This window comes from Vicia villosa, linkage group LG7 (genome assembly GCF_029867415.1).
Source record: "Vicia villosa cultivar HV-30 ecotype Madison, WI linkage group LG7, Vvil1.0, whole genome shotgun sequence".
Classification (NCBI taxonomy): domain Eukaryota; kingdom Viridiplantae; phylum Streptophyta; class Magnoliopsida; order Fabales; family Fabaceae; genus Vicia; species Vicia villosa.
Genome location: NC_081186.1, coordinates 111,522,527 through 111,543,209, shown reverse-complemented (window position 1 = coordinate 111,543,209; position 20,683 = coordinate 111,522,527). Strand labels below are relative to the sequence as shown.

At 34.4% G+C, this 20,683-nt stretch overlaps 1 protein-coding gene across 1 annotated transcript; it reads right to left on the bottom strand.

Moving 5' to 3' along the window:
• Positions 1-16,856: 16,856 nt before the first annotated feature.
• Positions 16,857-18,856, bottom strand: LOC131618279 (probable WRKY transcription factor 41). The gene is made up of 3 exons (XM_058889538.1): positions 18,398-18,856; positions 18,161-18,289; positions 16,857-17,663 (listed from the first exon to the last, which is right to left on the bottom strand). Exons 1-3 carry the CDS (start codon positions 18,727-18,729, stop codon positions 17,075-17,077), a joined length of 1,050 nt encoding a protein of 349 aa, XP_058745521.1. The 5' UTR covers positions 18,730-18,856; the 3' UTR covers positions 16,857-17,074.
• Between the last annotated feature and the right edge of the window lie 1,827 nt (positions 18,857-20,683).

Genomic DNA, 20,683 nt, shown 5'->3' with positions numbered 1-20,683 from the left:
TAGCGTGCTAGACCGCGCTTAGCGCGGTCTGTAGCTTTTAGCTAATGAATTCTTTTTAATGATTCATTTGACTCGCCTTATTCCCACTTACACCAAGGCTTTATAGTTTTATATTTTATAGTTATAATTTTAATTCTTTTGTTGTTGTTTAGACTCAAATTTTGGCTTGATTACTTGAAGTCGCATTTGGTAATTCTTCAATTTTGATTGATTCAACATGCCAATTGTGCGGTAATGATTGTTCGAATTTGTACATAGCAAGGTACTCGTTTATCGCTTTCTATAGCATAACATGTTTATGAGACTTTTCATTTGTACAATTTTCATATTATTCATTCTTTTTGCATAACTTGCTCATGACTTGAATCACATTAGTTTCCCCTTTTTACCATAAATGTGAGGTGGCTTTCCATTGTGTATATATGTGAGTGACCGACATTTCTTGTTTTAACTGGATACTATTATGTTTAATCTTTCGTCTGTATTGATTTTGTGAATGCACGAAAGTGATCAAGGCACTTGTTTGATTTTGAGCACAACTACCATAGCTAAATATCAATTCACCTTGTGAGTGTGTGATCATTAGTAACCCCCTTTGAGCCTTTTTGTCAATATCCATATTGTTTTTGCTTAATGCTTGTCTATGAGCGTTTGGTTTTCGATTGTGTTTGGATGTTGATTCTTTGTTTCTTGAACCCTGAACTATGATTTATAGTTTGAATTTTTACCTTGCCTTAGAAAGTAGGGAGTATTCAATGTATATTGTGGTTGGATTCAAGTTGGGGAGAGGATGTTTGCCTCTTTATGATGTGGTTGGTATATGGTTGTGAAAATAAAAAAAAAAAAATTGTGAAAAAGAAAGAAAAGAAAAAGAAAGAGAAAAGAAAAAAAATGGAAAAAGAAAAGAATAAAAAGAGTTTGGAATAAGATTTGTGTTAATAAGTATTGTGTTTGGTGTGAAACATGTGAGGAAGAAGAAGTTTGATTGAAATTCCTTTGTTTGAAACTTTGTGGAAGTAATTACTCCCTTAGGTTTAGGCAAGTTTTTGTTTTGATTAGCTTTAGGAATTATCACTTGTTTGTTAACCGAGCCACATTACAACCTTTAAAGCCCTTGTGATTCGTGTCATTGCGTTTTCGATACTATTTTTGGATAAACGCATAATTTTGTCTATTGTTTGCAAGTTTGTCGGGTGTGTGTCAAAGTCCTCACCTTTCGGTGTTTTTCATCTACCGATGAATTTTTGCTAGGCGTGATTTTTGATTGAGCTTGTTTTGTTTTAGAATGTTTTGTATGATTTTTGTACTTAGGATCCGTTTCATTTTCATGTTGTCGTTGTAGGATTGTGGTAAGTATTTACTTTGTTGGTACGTTTTTGTTTGAACCGTACAATTGTTTCGTTTTTCTAAATCGTGTTGATTCTTGATTCTTTGGATTTTAACTTTTGCGATTTGAGTGTTTGGCCTTGTTTGAGGACAAACAAATTCGAGTTGGGGAGAGTTGTTAAGTGTCAAAATGTAGTTATTTTGTGTTTGTAAATAGTGGCACTTATCGATACTTTTTGTTAATACCGTTCGAATAATACCCCGTTTTGTGTATAAATACGTATACTTTGTGAATAGATGTATCTTCATATACTTTTATAATTTTTGATTGTTTTCTATTCATTTTGTAGGTATTGAGGCGTATTTGGAGCATGAGCAATAACGTGGCGAAGACACGGCTTCAAACACGCGATTTTGAGCGGCGGAATCAATTCATTCGGCGAATAAAGCTCAAAACCAAATAATAATAAATCACCAACTTGGTTGATATGTTGTCATTGTTAGATAGAGCATGAAATAAGCTTTCCAACGCTTCAAACCGGGCATAAATCGGAGTTACGGTTCTCAAGATATGGCCAAAATAAGATTTCAATTTTCTGTTGAGCGGGCTAAGCGCGGATTTGCGCGCTAAGCGCGGTCTGGGCGGTTTGGAAAGTCATTAAATAGGGAAAAATCACATTTTTTAGGGTTATGCTTTGGGGTATTTGTTCCCAAAGTCATCACAACCATTTTTGAGTGGAAAGATGCTAGAAAACGCATTGGAGCTATCAAATGGATGATCCGGGGTTGAATCCTTCATCAATCGCAGCCGACAAACCGTGAGATTTTTGGGTTTTTCTTCTTTTCTTCTCTTTGTGGTTTCATTTGTGGGTTTTGTATATATATATATATATACTTTGATCTCATGTATATTTGTCGCCCATGGCGTTGTATAAAGTTGCTTTACAATATAAACTTGTTGTTTTTCCTGATTTTTTACATCTTGATGTTTGGGTTATGTTTGGTGGGTTGTTTTGCATCTTGATGTTAGGGGTTTGTGTTATTGTAGAGATAGACCTCACAAATCTTGATTAGGAGAGATAATCATTAGCTTCTTGATTGTAGAGATAGATGAAGAGTTAATGTTCACTTTGTGTTGGTTCGTAATGCTACCGGGTTGTTTGATTGGTGGAGAGATCGTCGATCGAGCAATATTTTAATTTAACACGGTAAGCTACCGTATGTTTGATTGGTGGAGAAATCGTCAACTAAGCATACAATAGAACTCGTGGAGGTGTTTGGACACGAATGCCGACAACGGGCAACACGTGAATGGTTTAAGGAGTATAGTAGACTAAGTGCAACTGGTCGATAAGTTTAAGTTTGTGAAGAGTAGATTATATGCAATACTTGATAGTTTCTTCTATTTGAAGAATGTATTCTTTTTGTGTTGATATTTACTTTTCCATTTCATATTTAAACCCATTCAAAACCAAACTCATAACTAAGAATCCGTCGAACGGCAGTTCAGTAGCACTAATCTCTGTGGACACGATAAATTCCCGGAAGAATATTTCCAAAACTTTTGTTGCTTGCCGCTTTACCGTTTCAACAGTCTCAAATAGACGTTTTGAGAAAGTGATGTCATCATTTAATGATGGTTACGGCTAGGGGAGTGGAAACGTCAAGTCTAGGTGTGAGAGGCTGCGAAGAGTAATCATGTCACGTGGGTGCATTATTAAAGTCATTATGATAATAAAAATAATTTTGGCAGTTTTTAGGAATTGTTAAAACGCTACTCGTGACAACTACAGAATTTGATGTGTGGAAGATGGAAAGATAAAACTGCTTATACATTCTTGGGGAAGTTTGATTACAAAAAAAAAAAAAAAAGAACTAAGTACGAAACACAAAAGGATAGTACAAGGTCCAAAGTGTTTAATTAAAATCCTTGGGAAGGTTATCTTTCATCTTCGAATATTGAGATTCCCATAAAGACATATGACGTTCGATTAATGCCTGTTGTCTTTTCAGTTCTTCGATCTCTGGCACTAGCTTCTGTGCCGTCTCGAAGTGTTGAATCCCTAGCTGCGCCACTTCAGTCAATTCTTCCTGATTGGTTTGTTGGATTGCTGCCTGACGAGACTGGGCATTCTTTATCTTCTCTTCGAGGAGTTCAATTTCTTGTTTCCAGGATTTGATATTCGTTTCACAATCTTCATATTCCTTCTGGTTCTTCGAACGTTCAAGCTTAAAGGTGTCAGCCTTTTTTGTTGCATCATTAGCAGCTTTCCATGAAGAACTATGAGAAGTCACCTTTGTTGTGAGTTGTTCGTCAACATTTCGTTTTTGAAGAAGATTAGATTGGAGTTGATCAATCAGAGAACCCAGTAAAACAATCACTTCCGAGACTTCCTCTGAGACCAGAAGTAAATCCACTTTCTTCAAAAGATTGTTTAAGCTATAACATCTGGTGGAATCCTTGCTTAGAGCTTCAACGAGGTTGGTTTCAAAGAACTTTTCCCTTATTTGACGAAGGAGATTAGGAATATCATCCTTGTCGCCAGTATCCGCCAGAACATTAGAAGAAGTTTCAAGCCCAATGGGCGAAACGTTATCAACACTCATCATGGTCTTGAGGAAGCTTACAGGATCAGTTTTCTTGAGTTGCTCCAGTTCTGAGAGAGTAAGCATTGTGGGGGCCTGCTTCGAAGTAGTCACAGGAGTGACTATAGTTCCAAAGGTCGAAGTTTCATGAGGACCAGGTGTAGGCAAATTGGAAGTTTCCTCCGCAGCATCTTGCTCAGATATAGTATCTTCGCTGCCAGTTGGTTGTCCGGCTGCATTATCACTATCCGAACACTGAGGATTTCCCCCCATATTTTCATCTTGATGAGTAGGTGGAGAATCATCATTTGAATGGCTTTCTTCAGCAGGCACAGTTGGAATAATGGTTGCAAGGGGCTGAGCGTCTTCGATAACCTGAGAAAGCACATGAGATTTGTGTCGAGAAACACCTGTGTTGGACACTTAGAATTGATCAAAATGGAAAAGTTGTAAGCAATTCATCTGTCATTCGAAAAGGCAGACATTTACCTCGAAGATTGTCAAGATCAATGTTTAGACTTGAGGTTTTGAGATCAGAAGTAGATGTGCCCACATCATCCTACATTTATAAGGTAAGATGTGGACTTAATCATTAGAATTAAAATTTGAAAAGATGATTATGTTGTGAAATCCAAATACCTTGGTTGGAACATTGTCTGGGCTTGAGTTGTGGCTCTCTACAATAGGGATAGTACTAGCAGCCTTTAAGGGTGATTCATCAGAAGATATCTTATCACTTGACGAAGTAAGCTTTGAAGTCCCAGATCCCTTTTCTTTGGTTAAAAGGGTGGCAGTTTTCTGTCTTTTCTTTATTGCTTGTCTAGTACGAGGAGGAGATTTATCTTCGTCATCTGAAGCAGCTGTCTGAGGATTTTTTCGCTTCGAAGGCGCTGGAGGTTTCAAACTCTGAAAATACATATTAAAACCAAGTGAGTAATATTCATAAAATTGCACAAGTTAGAATATAAAGCATGTATGTACCGTGGGTTTCTTGCCTGTGGTGACAGAATCAATCCCACTTGCCTTGGTGCTCCTCGAAGCTCCAGAACCCTTCTGTGCAGGGGCTTCCTTGATATTTCTCTTTCGAGTAACGGCTGTGAACAAAATATGAGTTAGTATTTCAGTGAAGAAGGAAAAGTTAGTCGAAGGATTGTCTAAACCCCAACCTTCAGGTATTGGAGTCAAGACGCGAACGTGCTCAAGACCTATATGAAGATGTCCTTTGAAAGTATCCAAGGTATGCTTAGTCGGGACCACTCGTTCAACGCGTTTTTTAGATTGTTCCTGAAGGATTTTTATGACATTCCCACACACAAACCAGTCTGGAAAAGGAGGGCTTAAAGCCACACCAAAATCAGCACTAGGTAGTGGAGGAAATTTTGGAGGATTAAGTTCAAAAGCCACTTCATAACGTAGTTCAGGTCGAACAGACGTGGGCAATTTCAACTTATCCAGTTTAGCAGAAAACTTTTCACGTAAAGTGACCGCAACCTCACGAACGGTCCGACTAAGATCATCAGGCCTGTAGATAGTTTCAAAGAATTTTTTAAATGCTTGGATTTCTTTAATATGAGTCGAAGTACCTTTATGGAAGTTCGCCTGCACATCAGCAAAAGCTTCAGTTAGTTCCCGAGTAAGGCTTTCAACATCGAAGATTTGCATGGAATAATAATCTGTCCACCATTGATGAAAATCTATGGTAGAGTAAAAAGCAGGTTCGAAAGAGACGGGAGACAAAGTGGTGATGCCAACATATTTGGAGATTTTTGACTCATATTCATCTTTTTCCAGATGCGAAGTGTGTAGACACATGTGATTCCTTTTTCCGTACAAGCATTTCGGTTTGAGTTGAACCAACCCAAATTGTCTCGAAACCAGATTTGGTTGATAACAAGAAGACAGCAGTGACTTTTTGGAGATCGAAGTCGGTGATATAACAACTTTGGGGTGAGGAAAGCTTCCCAGATAGCCATGGATTCGGCTTGTTGGTCGGAAGAGGTTGCTGGAAATTCTCGAGTAAACCATTCGGGACCCACTTTCCGTTGTACGAATGGAGCCATCGAGGGAATAAATTGATAAAGTTTAGCGAACATCATTATGTATGCCAAGAAGGTTTCACGAAGTTTGCCAGTTTCTTCTTTTGGAGTTAGGTAAGCTAATCTGGTTCCTTCCACTGTTCGATTCTTTATAGTTGTACTTTCTTCATCCACAACACTTTTGTATGGGAGGTGAGCCTCAAAAGTGGCATTAAGCCATAGTTGCAACAACCAGAAAGGACCAGCAAAAAGAAGAGATCCTGTTTTGTAGTTCTTAACAAGGTCTGTTGCTTCACCGAGATTCTCGTAGAGAAATCCTAGAATTAACTGGCTTAAGTTTAACTTTTTCCCAGCATTCAGCTGGTTAGCCATGCAAAGATATCTTTTTGCTACTTGTATGGACCTAGAACAAAAGACGCATCTCGAAAGCCAGAGTGCTAGAAACGCAATATGTTCTTCATCTGAGACTTCTGTGTTCGTTTCATTGTGGTATTGTTGAATGAAAGCAGTATAAGTGACTGTTGCTTCATTAAAATGGATGGTGTCAGTATCCATGAAATTGGGATCGAAGGTTTCTCCAGTTGGTCGAAGCCCTGTGATAGCAGCTACGTCAAAGAGGGTAGGGGTAACCAATCCACATGGAAGGTAGAAAGTATTGTGAGAAGCATCCCAGAAATAAACTGACGCTACTAACATGGTTTGGTTATATTCTAAGCCTGTTTTGGATAATTGGATTAGGTCATAAATCCCTAGTTGTTTCCAGAAAGAAGCCTTTTGTTTTTCCACTTTCGCTAGCCAAGCGTAATACAATCCAGGATCTTTTGCTAAAGGGATTGACCTAAAGACTTTCACGAAATTGGTTACATAGATTAACCTAATTTTCTCTAAGACCGGAGAAGTTTCAATCGAGGTTTCTTCCGCGTTGTCAGGAGCAGCTAAGATTGGATGACCATCTTCGTCTATCTTATTCTTGCTAACTAAAGGTCTAGTTTTATAATAAGCAGGAAAAAATTTACTCAAAGAAGGGTTATTTCCTCCTGGTAAAGGACCCATGAAAGCATGAGTTTTTCCAGAAAGTTCAAAAGGAATGATTACCTGAGAAGCGTAGATGGCGCGCGCCTCTGCAGCATTTGGGTCTGGAATGTGTTCTTGATTCCCTATTTGTGTAGGATTTTGAAGTTTTTGAACGGGTTGAAGAGCATTTGATGAAGACGCCATGAGTAAATTTGGTTTAAGAAATGGCTTAAACGAGACCAAAGAGGATTTTCTTTTCTGTGATGAACGCAGGAGAATAGAAGTGAAAGTTATGTGAGGGTAGAAGTTCAAGTATTTAAAGGTTTAACGGAAACCCTTTCAAATCTTTTGGGTAAAGGTCAAAAGACACGCGGCAGGCGTTGATTTAATCCAACGGCGGTCGAATAGTTGTTAGCCTTACTCCTAGTATATAGGAGTAATGATCATGAAGTAATGACAGAACGTGGGAATGTAAGTTATGAGAAGACATCTTTGAAAATGACAAGACGTTTTGAAAGTGGAGTCATAAATGATTATGACGTTAGTCAGTTGTCTTGGAACACTAAAAAGTGCATAAAACAAAATCTCATCAAAACAAGAAACGCCTATTTCTCTTGTTTTCGAAACAAGCATTTATTGGGGGCAATTTGTTGGCTGGAGATTTTGTTTAGAGGAAATATTCTTTGAAGGATTATGTTTCAAGGAAAGATGGTTGCTGATGACCATTTTTGAGATTTAAAAATGGCTACTGACGGCCATGTTTCGAGAATGTTGTTTGAGTTGGAGTGGAGATGGTTAGAATCGGAGCTAATTCGAAGTGACTTATCTTTGAGACTTAAACGTTTTGCGAAATACGTAAGGTACTGAGGCTTAATGTGTTTTCGTGGCATTCTCGGTTCTGATCACGTTGCCACGCGTCGAAAGAGGATTCAGGCGGGAGGATTTGAATTTCGAAGTAGTCTGTGTAACCGCACAAAGGACAGATGGCATCCCAGGGATCCTTGTGGGCAATATGGCATCAGATTAGTGTAGGACCGTGAGGGTTGAAATTAGTATAAATAAGGGTCTTAATGTTAGGATTCCGTGTGTTCATTTTGTACAAATCACTCACAAATCACTCAAGTATCAAGTGTTAAGAGAACGAGTTCGCTGAGAAATGTACGTATGACACCAACACCATATTAAATACATTTGTATCTTTCTTTATTCAAGTATCTTTTCAATTCCTTTATCCCTTTCGTTTAACTTTCATTTTGAAGCACTTTACTTTTCTGCATTTTTACATTCTTGCACGTTATATTTCTGCACTTTACATTCCTGCAGTTTACACGCTTTTGTTTACATTTCCTTTGTCAAAAGTCATATTAACATATATAACAAGTGTTGTTTTTAAGTGAATATTCATTCAATCACATCACAAACAAGTTTTCTTGAAGTCAGAACAAACAAACATGAATCAAATCATATCGAAAGACAATTGTTTGACTATGTCCTAGGATCAATCTAGTCGATCCTGCGAGTAACCAAAGTATATTTTATAGTTTGGAGGACTAGCGGTTGTTTGCCGGAAATCACCGTAAACAGATAACAACTATTTTGGAATTCTTTGGGCATGAAAGATTATTCAAGGCTTTCAACTTGTTGCACCCCAAAATTTGCCCATCTAAATTTATTTATATCTGGCTTATTGCTTTACAATCATTCGCATATTAGGTCATCTAACATCATGCGTCATAATTAATAAATTTGGATATGGATCAAGTATTTTGAAATATTAGGGTTTTATCCCTTATGCTTGAGCTTAACAAATCGTTCTGAGTAAGGATGAAGATTTAGAGTCTATTTCTCAAGTTAATAATCATAATATATTCATGGGAATTGGGATTTGTCTATGGTATTCCTTGCAATCCTCTTGGCTTACAATTATCAGTTCTATAGTGGATCGTGCATCTTCTTTCTATTGCAAGCAATTGGTTTATATTGGTGCTTCTATTACAAGTTATGAAGTTAATTTACTTGAGGAGGCTAAAAAGTGCAAGTGTGGATTGATTCTCGATTCGACATGGTTCATTCATATAAGTTTGGATCTATTCTTTGCCTGTATCACAAATTAGATGGAGCATCGATTCCAAGAGAGAAGATTTGACTCAAAAAGAGCAAATTGGAAGGAAAATACAAGTATGTCATTATTAAAAATAAATTCATTACAAGAATGTACATGTCCAAAAGGGAATTGCATTATTCAAAATCCATTCATTACAATCTTCCAAGACTTCATTACAAGAAAAAGATACTTTATTACATTTCAAGTTAACTTTACACATCCTGTAATCACATTACACTAAAGCAATTACACAGCTTGTTGAATTCCAAGTCATATCCAAAAGAAACATTGCTCTCCATCTCCATTTGCAAGATGTTCTTCAAACCATGATCCATTTGTTCTGTACGTGACCTGCCAAGTACATTTGAATCGAACTGTTATATGCATCGATGTTGTAATGCTGCCGTAAACTAAATCATTCAGAATAAAAAGCAATCCTGCTATTCAGAATACAGAAATCAATACTCCCAGCAGCACACTCAAACTTCACTGGCAGCAAATCCAAAAGTGTCCATACCTGCAGGCAGCCGTAATTTAATTCAGAATCCACAACAAAAGCAAAAATGAAAAAAACCATATCTTACATTGCAGCCCTGCGTAATCCCAAACAACCATCGAACCTCACACCAGCATGCATTCAAAATAAAAATTCAAAACAGTCACATACACATACCAAAACCCAGACTGCATCGGTACAAGATAGATTCAGACCTTCCACCTATTGATTTCACATTCAGCAGCTATTAACATTCAACTTACACAAAACCAATGCTAACCTACAGTTTCTAGAATAATTAACCTTGCATCCCTATTCTATTGACATTTAACATAGCAGCTGCATAACATCTCACTAACCTATTCCACTTTTCCCAACATCTAACTAACTTCCTAACAGTTTCCTAACTAACAGTTTTAACTCAACTTCCCTAACAGAATTTCTCAACCACCTATAACTTCTAACTAACCCAAAACAGATTCAGTTGCAAACCATAACAGAATGAAAACAGAAAATCAGAGAGTTTGTGAATACCTGGAATCTCTATAAAACCAAAACTCAACTTCACTTCAAACTCTCCACCATTTTCTCCAGAAATCATCATCTTCACCACCTCTCTTCCACTCTTCCATTTTCAATATCACCATTCATCATCTTTTCCATCTTCACTCAGCTTCTTAACCTTCTCCACAATTCACCTTCATCATCATCAAGCTTCATTCTCTAACCTTCAAATCACACAAATTCTCCATAATTCTCTTCACTTATTCAATCTTCAGACCCTCTCCAATCTTCTCCACTTCCTCAAACCTTAGTCAATCGCCATAATCATTCTTCATTTCCATCATCAGCCTGCAAAATCATCATACACAAAAAAACTCAGAAAATCAACCTTCATCATTCGTTCTTGAACCTGCAGAAGAATCACAATCTTCCTCACACCAAAATCTTCGAACAACTTCGATTCTCTCACCATCTCTGAATCTCTCTTCATCGTTCTTCAACCTTCTCACCACAAGACTTCAATCTCCATCAGTTTCTGCAGAGCCTTCAATTCCATCGGTATCGATCAACACCGTTCTTCATTTCAACAGATTTGCAACCTCTCTATAATCTCATCTTCACCTGCAACAACAACAACGTAGAATCAATCATCAACCGCCATCATCATATCAACGAACCTCCAATCTTCAATCATCTCGTTCATCATCTTCAACCAGAATCGCACCATATTACGAACCGCGTTTGAGAGTCTGAAAGCAAGAGGCGATAGAGCTTCGAAGTTGATTCGGGTCGATCGTAGATAGAGAGTGAATCGAGAGACGAGAGGTGAGAGGAATGTTTGAGCTGAGAGGAAGAGAGGATCGGAACGGAGAGGATAAGCCCTCCGCCGTCGTACCATCGCCGTTGGTTCATGGGAGACTCCGGCGCCGTTCGCGAAATGTGAGAAGAGGGGAAGAACAAGTCTGAGCGTCACATTCATGTAACCCTAATTTCTACCCTTTTTCTTTAATTTCTTAATTAATCTTTTTCTCTTAATTGTTAGTAATTAATTGATAATAAGCTGAATATTATTAATTGGAATTAATGGATTATTGTGATTAATTGAATTAATTGATGATTAATTGATTAAAATCTGATAACAATAATACTGGATTTGAATAATAATCTTGGGCCTTTTTGCTGATCACACTCCCCTCTGAGCCCATAACTCTCTTTTTGGAAATCTGAATAAGCAAAATAATAAGTTCTTGGGCCTGTACCAGTGGGCCTACGCCCCTGCTATTCACAACAGCATAATTCAGATTACACCCCCTGACTCTATTTAATTGCTAGGATTTTAGGTCCTTTTAATTAGATTTTTACCAATTTCTTTTAGGTATAAAAATACTAATTTTTCCACTATCTTTCTAGACTTCAATGACATAAAAATGTGCACAAAAAATATTAGTTTTTAGGCTACTTGATTTTTAGTCTTTTTACTTGACTTGTAATTCAATTTCTCCCATAAAAATCAACATAAAAATAATAGTACTTTTAATTCACTTTTGTGCTATATTTTGACTTGTTCTATTTCATGCTCTTGTACTACTTTCATGTATCCTACTTGTTGACTTCTAATTGTGATCTTTATTTTCATGTCTCTTTAATTCCTAACTTTAGGTAGAAACCATGATAACAATTAGGTAGAAATTCCCTTCATACTTAGGCTAGTTTCTTTTCCTTTTCAACTTTAAAACACTTAACAAATGCTTGATTTTAATTCCCTTAAAAAATACAAAGAAAACACTTAAAACACTAATAATCAAAGTGAAAATTCTTAAAAAGGGAATGGAAGCTTGAACCTCCCTTGCTTAAGGGAATGTTCGAGTGCTTATATCTCCCTTGCTTAAGGGTCCCATTCAGGCGTAAGTTCCCAACTTCTAAAAAACACAAACCATAGAGTAACTCGAGTTTCCCTTGCTTAAGGGATTTCCTCGAAACGCTCAAACTCTCTTCTCTATCTCGCCTCCGAGGCCTTCTTTAATCGGACACGTTATTTTCGCTCCATTCCCAGCTTAAGACTCCAGAGGTCGAGCAGCGGAGTGCGAATGTAACTTCGTCCACTAAAAAAACACAAAAACAAACAAAAACTAAAGAGCCGAACTACGGCGCTCTGATTCCTGAAAAGGATACGTAGGCATTAGGTCGCGGGGCCTAAGCGAGCACAACTATTTATAAACCTTATTTTCCCCGTGTTTCTTATTCTTTCATTTGCATGCATTCCTTTTGCATTAAGCTATATATTTACACACCCTTTAGATAGAAACAAACATAGGTGGATACCATCGAGTACGATGGGCGTGAGGGGTGCTAGTACCTTCCCCTTGCGTAACCGACTCCCGTACCTTATCTCTGGTCGAAAGACCTCGTTCTTATTCACCTTAGGTTTTCTGATATTCCTTTCCCTCTTTGGGATAAATATATTGGTGGCGACTCTGTTCATCATTTCGCGAGCGTGCGATACAACTACACTATTGTTTCTCTTATTCCCAAGACTGAAGATGCTAAATACATAAAGGATTTCAAACTTATTTCAGTGTGTACTACTATCTATAAGATTGTCTCCAAGGTCTTAACAACTAGATTGAGAAAAGTGCTTGGAAGTATCATAAGCAATTTTCAAGCTGCATTTGTTCCTAGGGAGCAAATACATAATCATAGTCTGCTGGCATATGAACTGATCAAGGGCTACAAAATAAAAAATGGAACACCCTGATGTATGATGCAACTAGGTATGCATAAAGCCTACGATATGGTGTATTGGTATGCATTACAGAGTATTCTCCAAGAAATTGGTATCCCTCACAAATTCTCCAGATGGATTATGGTTGCTATTTCATCTGTTCATACAGGTTTTGCATTAATGGGAGTCACTCTGGGATTATGTTGGCAAAGAGGGGGAATAAGGCAAGGGGATCGCATATCCCCTTACCTGTTTCTCATTATGATAGAGTATCTCAACAGAATCATGTGGAAGATGCAAGAAATCCCTAACTTTAATCACCATGCCAAGTGTGAGAAGATGAGGATTACCCATCCCACTTTTGCAAATGACTAGCTAATGTTCTCTAGAATGGACTATGGCTAAGTGGAAGTTATGATGCAAACCTTCAATTGTTTTACTAGTTCTACTGGCTTGAAGATGAATCCAACCAAATGTAGGATCTATTTTAATGGAGTGGATGAATGCACAAAGAGGAACATCCAGAGATTAACTTCTTTCCTAGAAGGTACCCTTCCTTTCAGGTACCTAGGAGTGTGACTCACAAGAAAAAAGCTTTCAATTAACCACTACACGGGCCTTAACATAATTGCAGGTAGAACCAAACATTAGAGCAAAAAACTTTTGAGCTTTGTTAGAAGATTACAACTCATCAAGAGTATTTCATTTGCAATGTCCAACTATTAGATGATGTGATTCCCCATACCTAAATGTGTGATAAAAAAGATTGATGCTATCTGTAGATCCTTCTTATGGACGGGTGGGGAGGCTATTTGCAGGAAAAGCCCTGTGGCTTGGAGGAATATTTGCAAGCCTAGGAAACAAGGGGGTCTGAGTATTATAAATCTTGGAGTTTGGAACAAGGCTACAATGATGAAACACTTGTAGAATTTAAGCCAAAAAACTGACAGCCTCTGGGTTAAGTGGATCCACTTATTATTTCAATAAAATAAACTTAATGGAGGTTAAGGCTAAAGAAAGTAACTTGTGGTTCTGAAAAATATTTTGAAGCAAAGGGAGAATATCAACAACATCTGAGATGTGTGGGATCATATGATGAGCACTAAGAAATTCCATATGAAGAAAGTATATGAGGAATTAATCAATGTTAAATCAAAGGTAATTTGGAGAAACTTGATGTATGGGAATGTAGCAAGGTCAAGATCTCTGCTTGCTCTTTGGCTTGCTTGCCATGGGAAACTGGCTACTAAGGCAAGACTGCATAAATTTGGGCTGTTAGATAATAATATTTGTTGTCTGTATGGAAAAGTTGAGGACTTGAATCACATCTTCTATGACAGCATGGAGTTGAAAGAGATCCGAGGCCCTGTGTTGGATTGGATACAAATTAAACATGAGCCTAAAAAGTGGAAAGATGAAATACAATGGCTTGTGAAGGAAAGTAAAGAAATGGGGTGGAGAGCAACTCTACTCAAGCTTGCTTCCACGAAAATAATTTACGGGGTTTGGAAGTATAGAGATAATAGAGTCTTTAATAACAAAGGGGACAAAAACAATATAGGAAGAAACATAATAGATATAATATTGTATAGAGGCTGGGATAACAATAGGCTAAAAGAGCACATAGCAAAGTTGATGTTGGTTTATGTGCTCTTAGTGTTTATTTGTCATTTTGAGGACTGGATCCGAGTGATCGCCTTGTAATTAGTGGTTTTTTGAATTAATCAAGGTTTGATTTTGTTCCAAAAAAATGTGACCTTTAATATTTTATGAACAATAAAAAACGGAATCACAATTCTGAGTAATCTTTCAAGATATTCTTGAAAATATATTCTTAATTTTGCTACTCAGTAGCATATTAAACTGATCTTATAAACTTCAATCATAGTCCAATGACATGGTTCTTATAAAACTCAACCAAAATTCTCTATCAACAAAGATAAAAAAAATTATAATCCTTCAAGGATCTTAATATTAAAATATTAGTTCTTCAGAAACAGTGGCTCAATCGCCATAGACGATAAAAAAAATATATTATATGGGCAATCCCTTAGTGAAGTATATAGTTTTTAGTGAACGATATAACAAATGATTAAAAATTTCTTTTTTAAACAATCTTTCAGGGATGATGTAATTTTTTATCTGTTTTTTAAGAACTATACTACATATCTTCAAACAAGAATAAAGATAAAACAATTTACGCATTTGTGAAATTCCTCTGAGATACTTTACTATTTTTTATGCAATTTCAAGAATTGAGTAATATTATTAATTAATGCCATTATGTTGCTAATTTTTAACATAATTGATGCAATCTTTATGGAATTCATTAATATTATAGATGTTATCCTTATGGGATTTGTTAATATTATAGATGCAACCTTTTAAGGATGCTTGAATGTTGAATTCTTCTGGAATTCATCCATTATTGATAAACACAATAATCAGTTAAAATCAAATCTTTGAATAATTCTTTGGAGATAATTTAATATTAAAGTTTAGTTCTACAAAAACCATATCACAAATTATATCCATAAACAATGATCAAGAAAAAATATTCTTCGTGCATTCCTTTAGAGATGCTTAAATATTAAATTATTATGAAATTAATCAAGAACATATTAACACTTTAATGTGTTAAAATTCAATTTTGGACAACCATATAAAAATGTTTTAATGTTAAATTCTTCCTGAATTTTAACAAGAGAGTGATCAAAGAAATATAATATGATTGTACAAGGTATAAATTTCTCAAATATATATATATATATATATATATATATATATATATATATATATATATATATATATATATATATATATATGGATTACAAAATAAGTATATGAGATCAGGGGTAGGGGTGGGAATAGGCCAGGCCGACTTACAGGGACCTATAGTCTAGTCTACTTAAGGTCAGATCGGCCTATAGGGACATATAGCCTAGCCTACTTAAGACCAGACCAGACCTATTTAATAGGGAGGTCAGGCTTAGGCTTTTTTAAATGTCTATTTTATTAAATAAGTCAGACTTAAGCTATTAAAAAAGCCTATGAAACCTTATAGGTCAGCCTATATTTTCATATATATTAGAGATATGGTAAATAGGTTGGCTCATGTATGCATATATATTAAAAAAAAAAGGTTAAATAGGCTAGCCCATGTATGCATATATATTAGAACAAAGGCTAAATAGGTCGACATATATATATATATATATATATATATATATATATATATATATATATATATATATATATATATATATATATATATATATATATATATATATATATATATATATATATATATATATATATATATATATATATATATATATATCCTATAAGGCTTCTTAAGTAAAATGGATTAATTGAAAATTTTAATGAGATACAGGCTTTTAAATATGCTTTCAGGCGAGACCAAATTTTTAAAAAGGTCAAATCATGCCAAAAGATTAAGTCTATGATAAGTCATAGGCCAAACTTAGACCTTGTAAATTTATTGTAGGCCAGACTCAAGCCTTCAAAAACGTAACCTAACTAGCCTAGGCTATTTCCACCTCTAACCGGAGAAAATACATAATAAAGAAATTGATTAACATTTAGCAGAACTTTATGAGACAAAAGATTAAACATTCATTACTCATGATTATTCATAACAATAAATAAATTATTTATATATTTAGAAAAAAATAAATAGACAAATATATAATGACAATAATTTTATAAAATCATATTTATTACTTGCAATTTTTTTAGTTTTCATTATATACACATTTCAAAAGAAATATAAACTTTTTTCTTTTGTTAAAATTATTCTCATATTTCCTATAATGAATTTTACTATTTTTAGTTTATTCAACTATTTTTCGTGTAAGAATAATAAAAAAATAATTATTAATGGAATAATAATTATTTTGCATTCAATTTTGATAACGACAGACAACTAAACACTACCATAATCATCTTTCTACAAAAGCAGCATCTAAGAAAGATGAGAGAGATAGGAATTATGATCTCTTCTCTTTAATGAAATGATGCATTGATAACAAACTTTATAGTTTATACATCAAATATGAGACAAAACCAAAAACTATTTATTTCACCCATTCTTCCTTTGCTTGAACAAAAAGAAGACAAATGATTTTTACATTACACCTAAGTACTCAAAATCTATCTTGAATAACAAGAACATGAAGTTTCATTATTCTTATTCACTCTCTTCAATTATACTAATCTTAATCTACAAAACTTACATAAAACAAATATCAAACTGTGACAACTGATCAATAGTAAAATTCTTGAATGTTGCTCGAAAAATCCATGTCGAAGTTCATATCATCAAAGATATCTAAATCTATCGACGAATCGACAACTGAATTCGGGCCTGAAATCATATCACTCATGTCAGACTCACTTGGGCCTAGCCCAATATTATCCAAATCCAATAGTGACAAAGTAAAAACATTTGACTCCGAGAATATATTGTTGTTGTCTTCATTTTCCATGAAATTGTTTTCAATCAATGTCTCTAAAAATATCTTGTCATCTTCATTTTCATATCCTATTGTAGGAGAAGAAAAATTGAATGATGGAAACACATCCTCTTTGTTGTCAAAAGTGGAAATTATCTCTTGGGTTGTTGGTTGGATTTTTTCTTCTTGTGGTTGAATTTTTTGATTGGGTAATTGTGAATTGTTTTGTCCAAACTTCATCTTTTTTGATGAATGTGGTTTGTTCAAATGACTTGATTGGATGCATGTGTGTCTTCCTTTGTAGGTTATCTCATATATCATTGGATCTGCTTCTGATTTTTGCACTTGCTTTGTAGCTAAACAACCTTGTGCGTTTCTATGTGTGCATCTGTAATATCCTCTGCACATACAAATCACAATTTGTTAAATAATAAGAAAAAATAAATAAATAAAAAATTATATTTGTGCATGAATGAATGATAAACACAAAAATAGCAACTTGGTAGTTGGTACAATTGTTGAACTTTTTCAATGTCCTTTCTATTTTGAGCACAGCATAGTGATAACACATTATTGCACCTACCAGAATATAATCTTTCTTTGTCCTTTGGAGAACTTTGCTTTTATCTAGTTATTTAATTTTTTTTCTTTCTTTAATTTTTTATTTTTGATTGGTCAATAATATTTTAGTAAGATAAGGCCACTTGCATACCAAAAAAACAGTCCTATAATTTTCAAATTTTTTAAATAAAAACTTTGAGAAAAACTAAAATTACAATAAACCACCGTAATTTTAATAAAAACTATCATCGTAATTTTGTCAAATTCATCGGAAATTTTAATTAAACGTACGTTAAACAGTTTAAATTTGCATCCTCAATTATATCTGATTCTTACCTTGGAAACTTAGCTCCAAGAATATCCTTTTGTCCATACTTTCTCCAGCTATATCCATCCTCCATAGACCCCTCAGAAGCTGATTCTAAATACACCTTCACTTGTTCTGTCCACTTAGGAATAGTTTTTCTACATCCCAAAAAAAAATCAAAGAATCACATATAGAGAAAATTATTATGAAATAATGAAAACCTTTAAAAGACAATGAATTAATGTCTAACTTAATTAAGACAATACCTTTTCTTGGAGACATGTTTTTGCTTGAAATCTGAATCTTGAACCTCACTTTTAGGACTTCCATTTGAACAATGAGAATCAATCATGTTAACATTTTTTGTCTTGAAATTTCCCACATTATCCTTCACCATGGTGATTGCTTTCTCAATTGACAAAAGTATTTTATCAAGTAAGACTTCATTTGCTTCATGTGATGATGAACTTGATGATGATGGTGATGATGTTGATGAAGAAGATGAAGAGCAAATTTGACCATAAAGTTGCTTTGCTAGCTCCTCACCTTGCCTTAGTTCCCCAATGACACCAATTTGTTCATACTTAATCACTTCCATTTTTGAAATTTGTTGGTAAAAAATATAGTTTTTTTTTTTTTTGAAATTGAAATGAAATTGTTGAGGAAGTGTTGAATTGAGGAGGAGATTATAAGTGATTATGTGAAGGGTATGCTCAAAAATGAAGGTGAGAGGAAGGTGGTATTTATTATGAAGAAAAGAGAAGGAAAGGGTGATGAGTGTGTTTTTCTACCAAGTGGGTCCTTGTTTTTTTGGCTAAAAGACTATGGTGTATATTCATATTAATTTTGCGTGTTTATAGAAAGGAAAAAAGTGAACAAACCATGAAATTTATATTGAAATTATTGACTATTTCTAATGTGAAAACCTTGAGCCTCAATATTTTAGGCCATTGAATAGGTCAAGAAAAAAAAGGACACATTGGTGCTACTATACTCTACCATGATGGTAGTGAGCAACAACGAGGAACAAGGGTTGAAAATTCTAGGTTGATTCTCATATATTAGGTTATAGATTAAGAGCTCTTTTGTAAAAAATAATAATTTAAAATGCTACATATTTTATAAAAAAAATTAAAAGATTTTTTTAAAATTATATTTAATTGGTTTATTTTAATAAAATTGTTTTAAATACTTTTTGTAACATTTTTAAAATAATAAAAATTATTTTTAGGATTTTATTTTTTGAAAAAGTATGCAGCTTTTATCATGTTAAACTTTTTAACAATGAATATCTAGAGTTGTTAAATATTAAAATTACTATTTTAATTTATATCAAATGAATTTGAAATGATTTTTATTATAAAATTTATTTTTAAAGATATATAATTACTATTAATATTTTTTAAATTGTAAACAGACTCTAAATATATTTTTAGTCTCTCCAAATTTTTTGGTTGAGATAATGTTTTTGAATGAATGGGACTTAAAGACAAGGAAAGTCTCGAATAAAATACAACACTTTGCTTAGTTGATGTTGATAGCTATTAAAATGAGAGTCTCTAATTAACAACGCAAAGGTGGGGAACTATGAGTTCTAGAATATATATTTTCTCTATATAGTTATGAGTTCTAGAATGAATGAATAAAATAATGTCTTGTTGATGATACACATGTGTGTTTGATTAATATTCGATTAAAAGCCAAGAGGCATTATAATAATTAGAATGTAGTTAACAATTAACATACGTATCACTTTTTAGTTAATTAGCAAACAAAGATAAAATCTTAATAATAATTAACAAAGTTTTTTTTTAAAAAAAAATTGACAGGACTAATAAATATTTTTGGCCATTTTTTATCACCAAACATGGATTGATATTTGTTGTGCTAGGCGGCTCTATAGGGTTGGTCAATGGTTTTGTTTTGTGCTCAATGCATTCCTAGTCCCACGAACCTCAATCATATAGGAACATATCCCTTTCCTTAGGAGCTGCTACTACTACTACTACTCTTGTGGTCCTTAAACTAATAAGTATCTTCATTTTATATTATGTTAGATTATAACAATAAATTGAGTTTCTTTTGATGTTTTTATCAATTATATTTAATAAAATAGTTTATTGAATTGAAGTTTAATGAATAAATGTATTAATAAAAAAATTTATTTATATTTTCTAAAGCGACAAATAAAGATGAAATTTTATGTGGGATCATTGATGATTTTGGGGTGGGTTTAAATTTGAGCATATTTCATGTTGCTTCTTTTTAATTGCATTCTAATAGTCAAGTTTTTGCTCGAGGATTTTAGGTGATTTGTTGGGGTCTTCATATCTCCCCCACCACCTGCATCTTTTTTTCATACAAAACTAAAGGCGTGGCCAAGGGTGGATGTTGTCTCTGAGCATCATTCATAATCGGGCACGGCTTCCTCCGTACACTTCAAACTAGAAAAGGCTAAAAGGATAAATGTGTTCGGGTCAGAGGAAGTGCCCATTTCCCTAAGGTTATTTATGAGGAAGATGGGCCTCACCAATTTCCTCTTTGTTTGATTG

What these genes read in the sequence shown, in the direction of transcription:
- LOC131618279 (XM_058889538.1), bottom strand. Translation starts at nt 18,729, where the DNA reads ATGGAAGTGATTAAGTATGAACAAATTGGTGTCATTGGGGAACTAAGG. An exon ending in AAACATGTCTCCAAGAAAAG is followed by an intron (nt 18,290 to 18,397) that starts GTATTGTCTTAA and finishes TTTGGGATGTAG; the next exon opens with AAAAACTATTCCTAAGTGGA. An exon ending in CTTGGAGCTAAGTTTCCAAG is followed by an intron (nt 17,664 to 18,160) that starts GTAAGAATCAGA and finishes TTGTATGTGCAG; the next exon opens with AGGATATTACAGATGCACAC.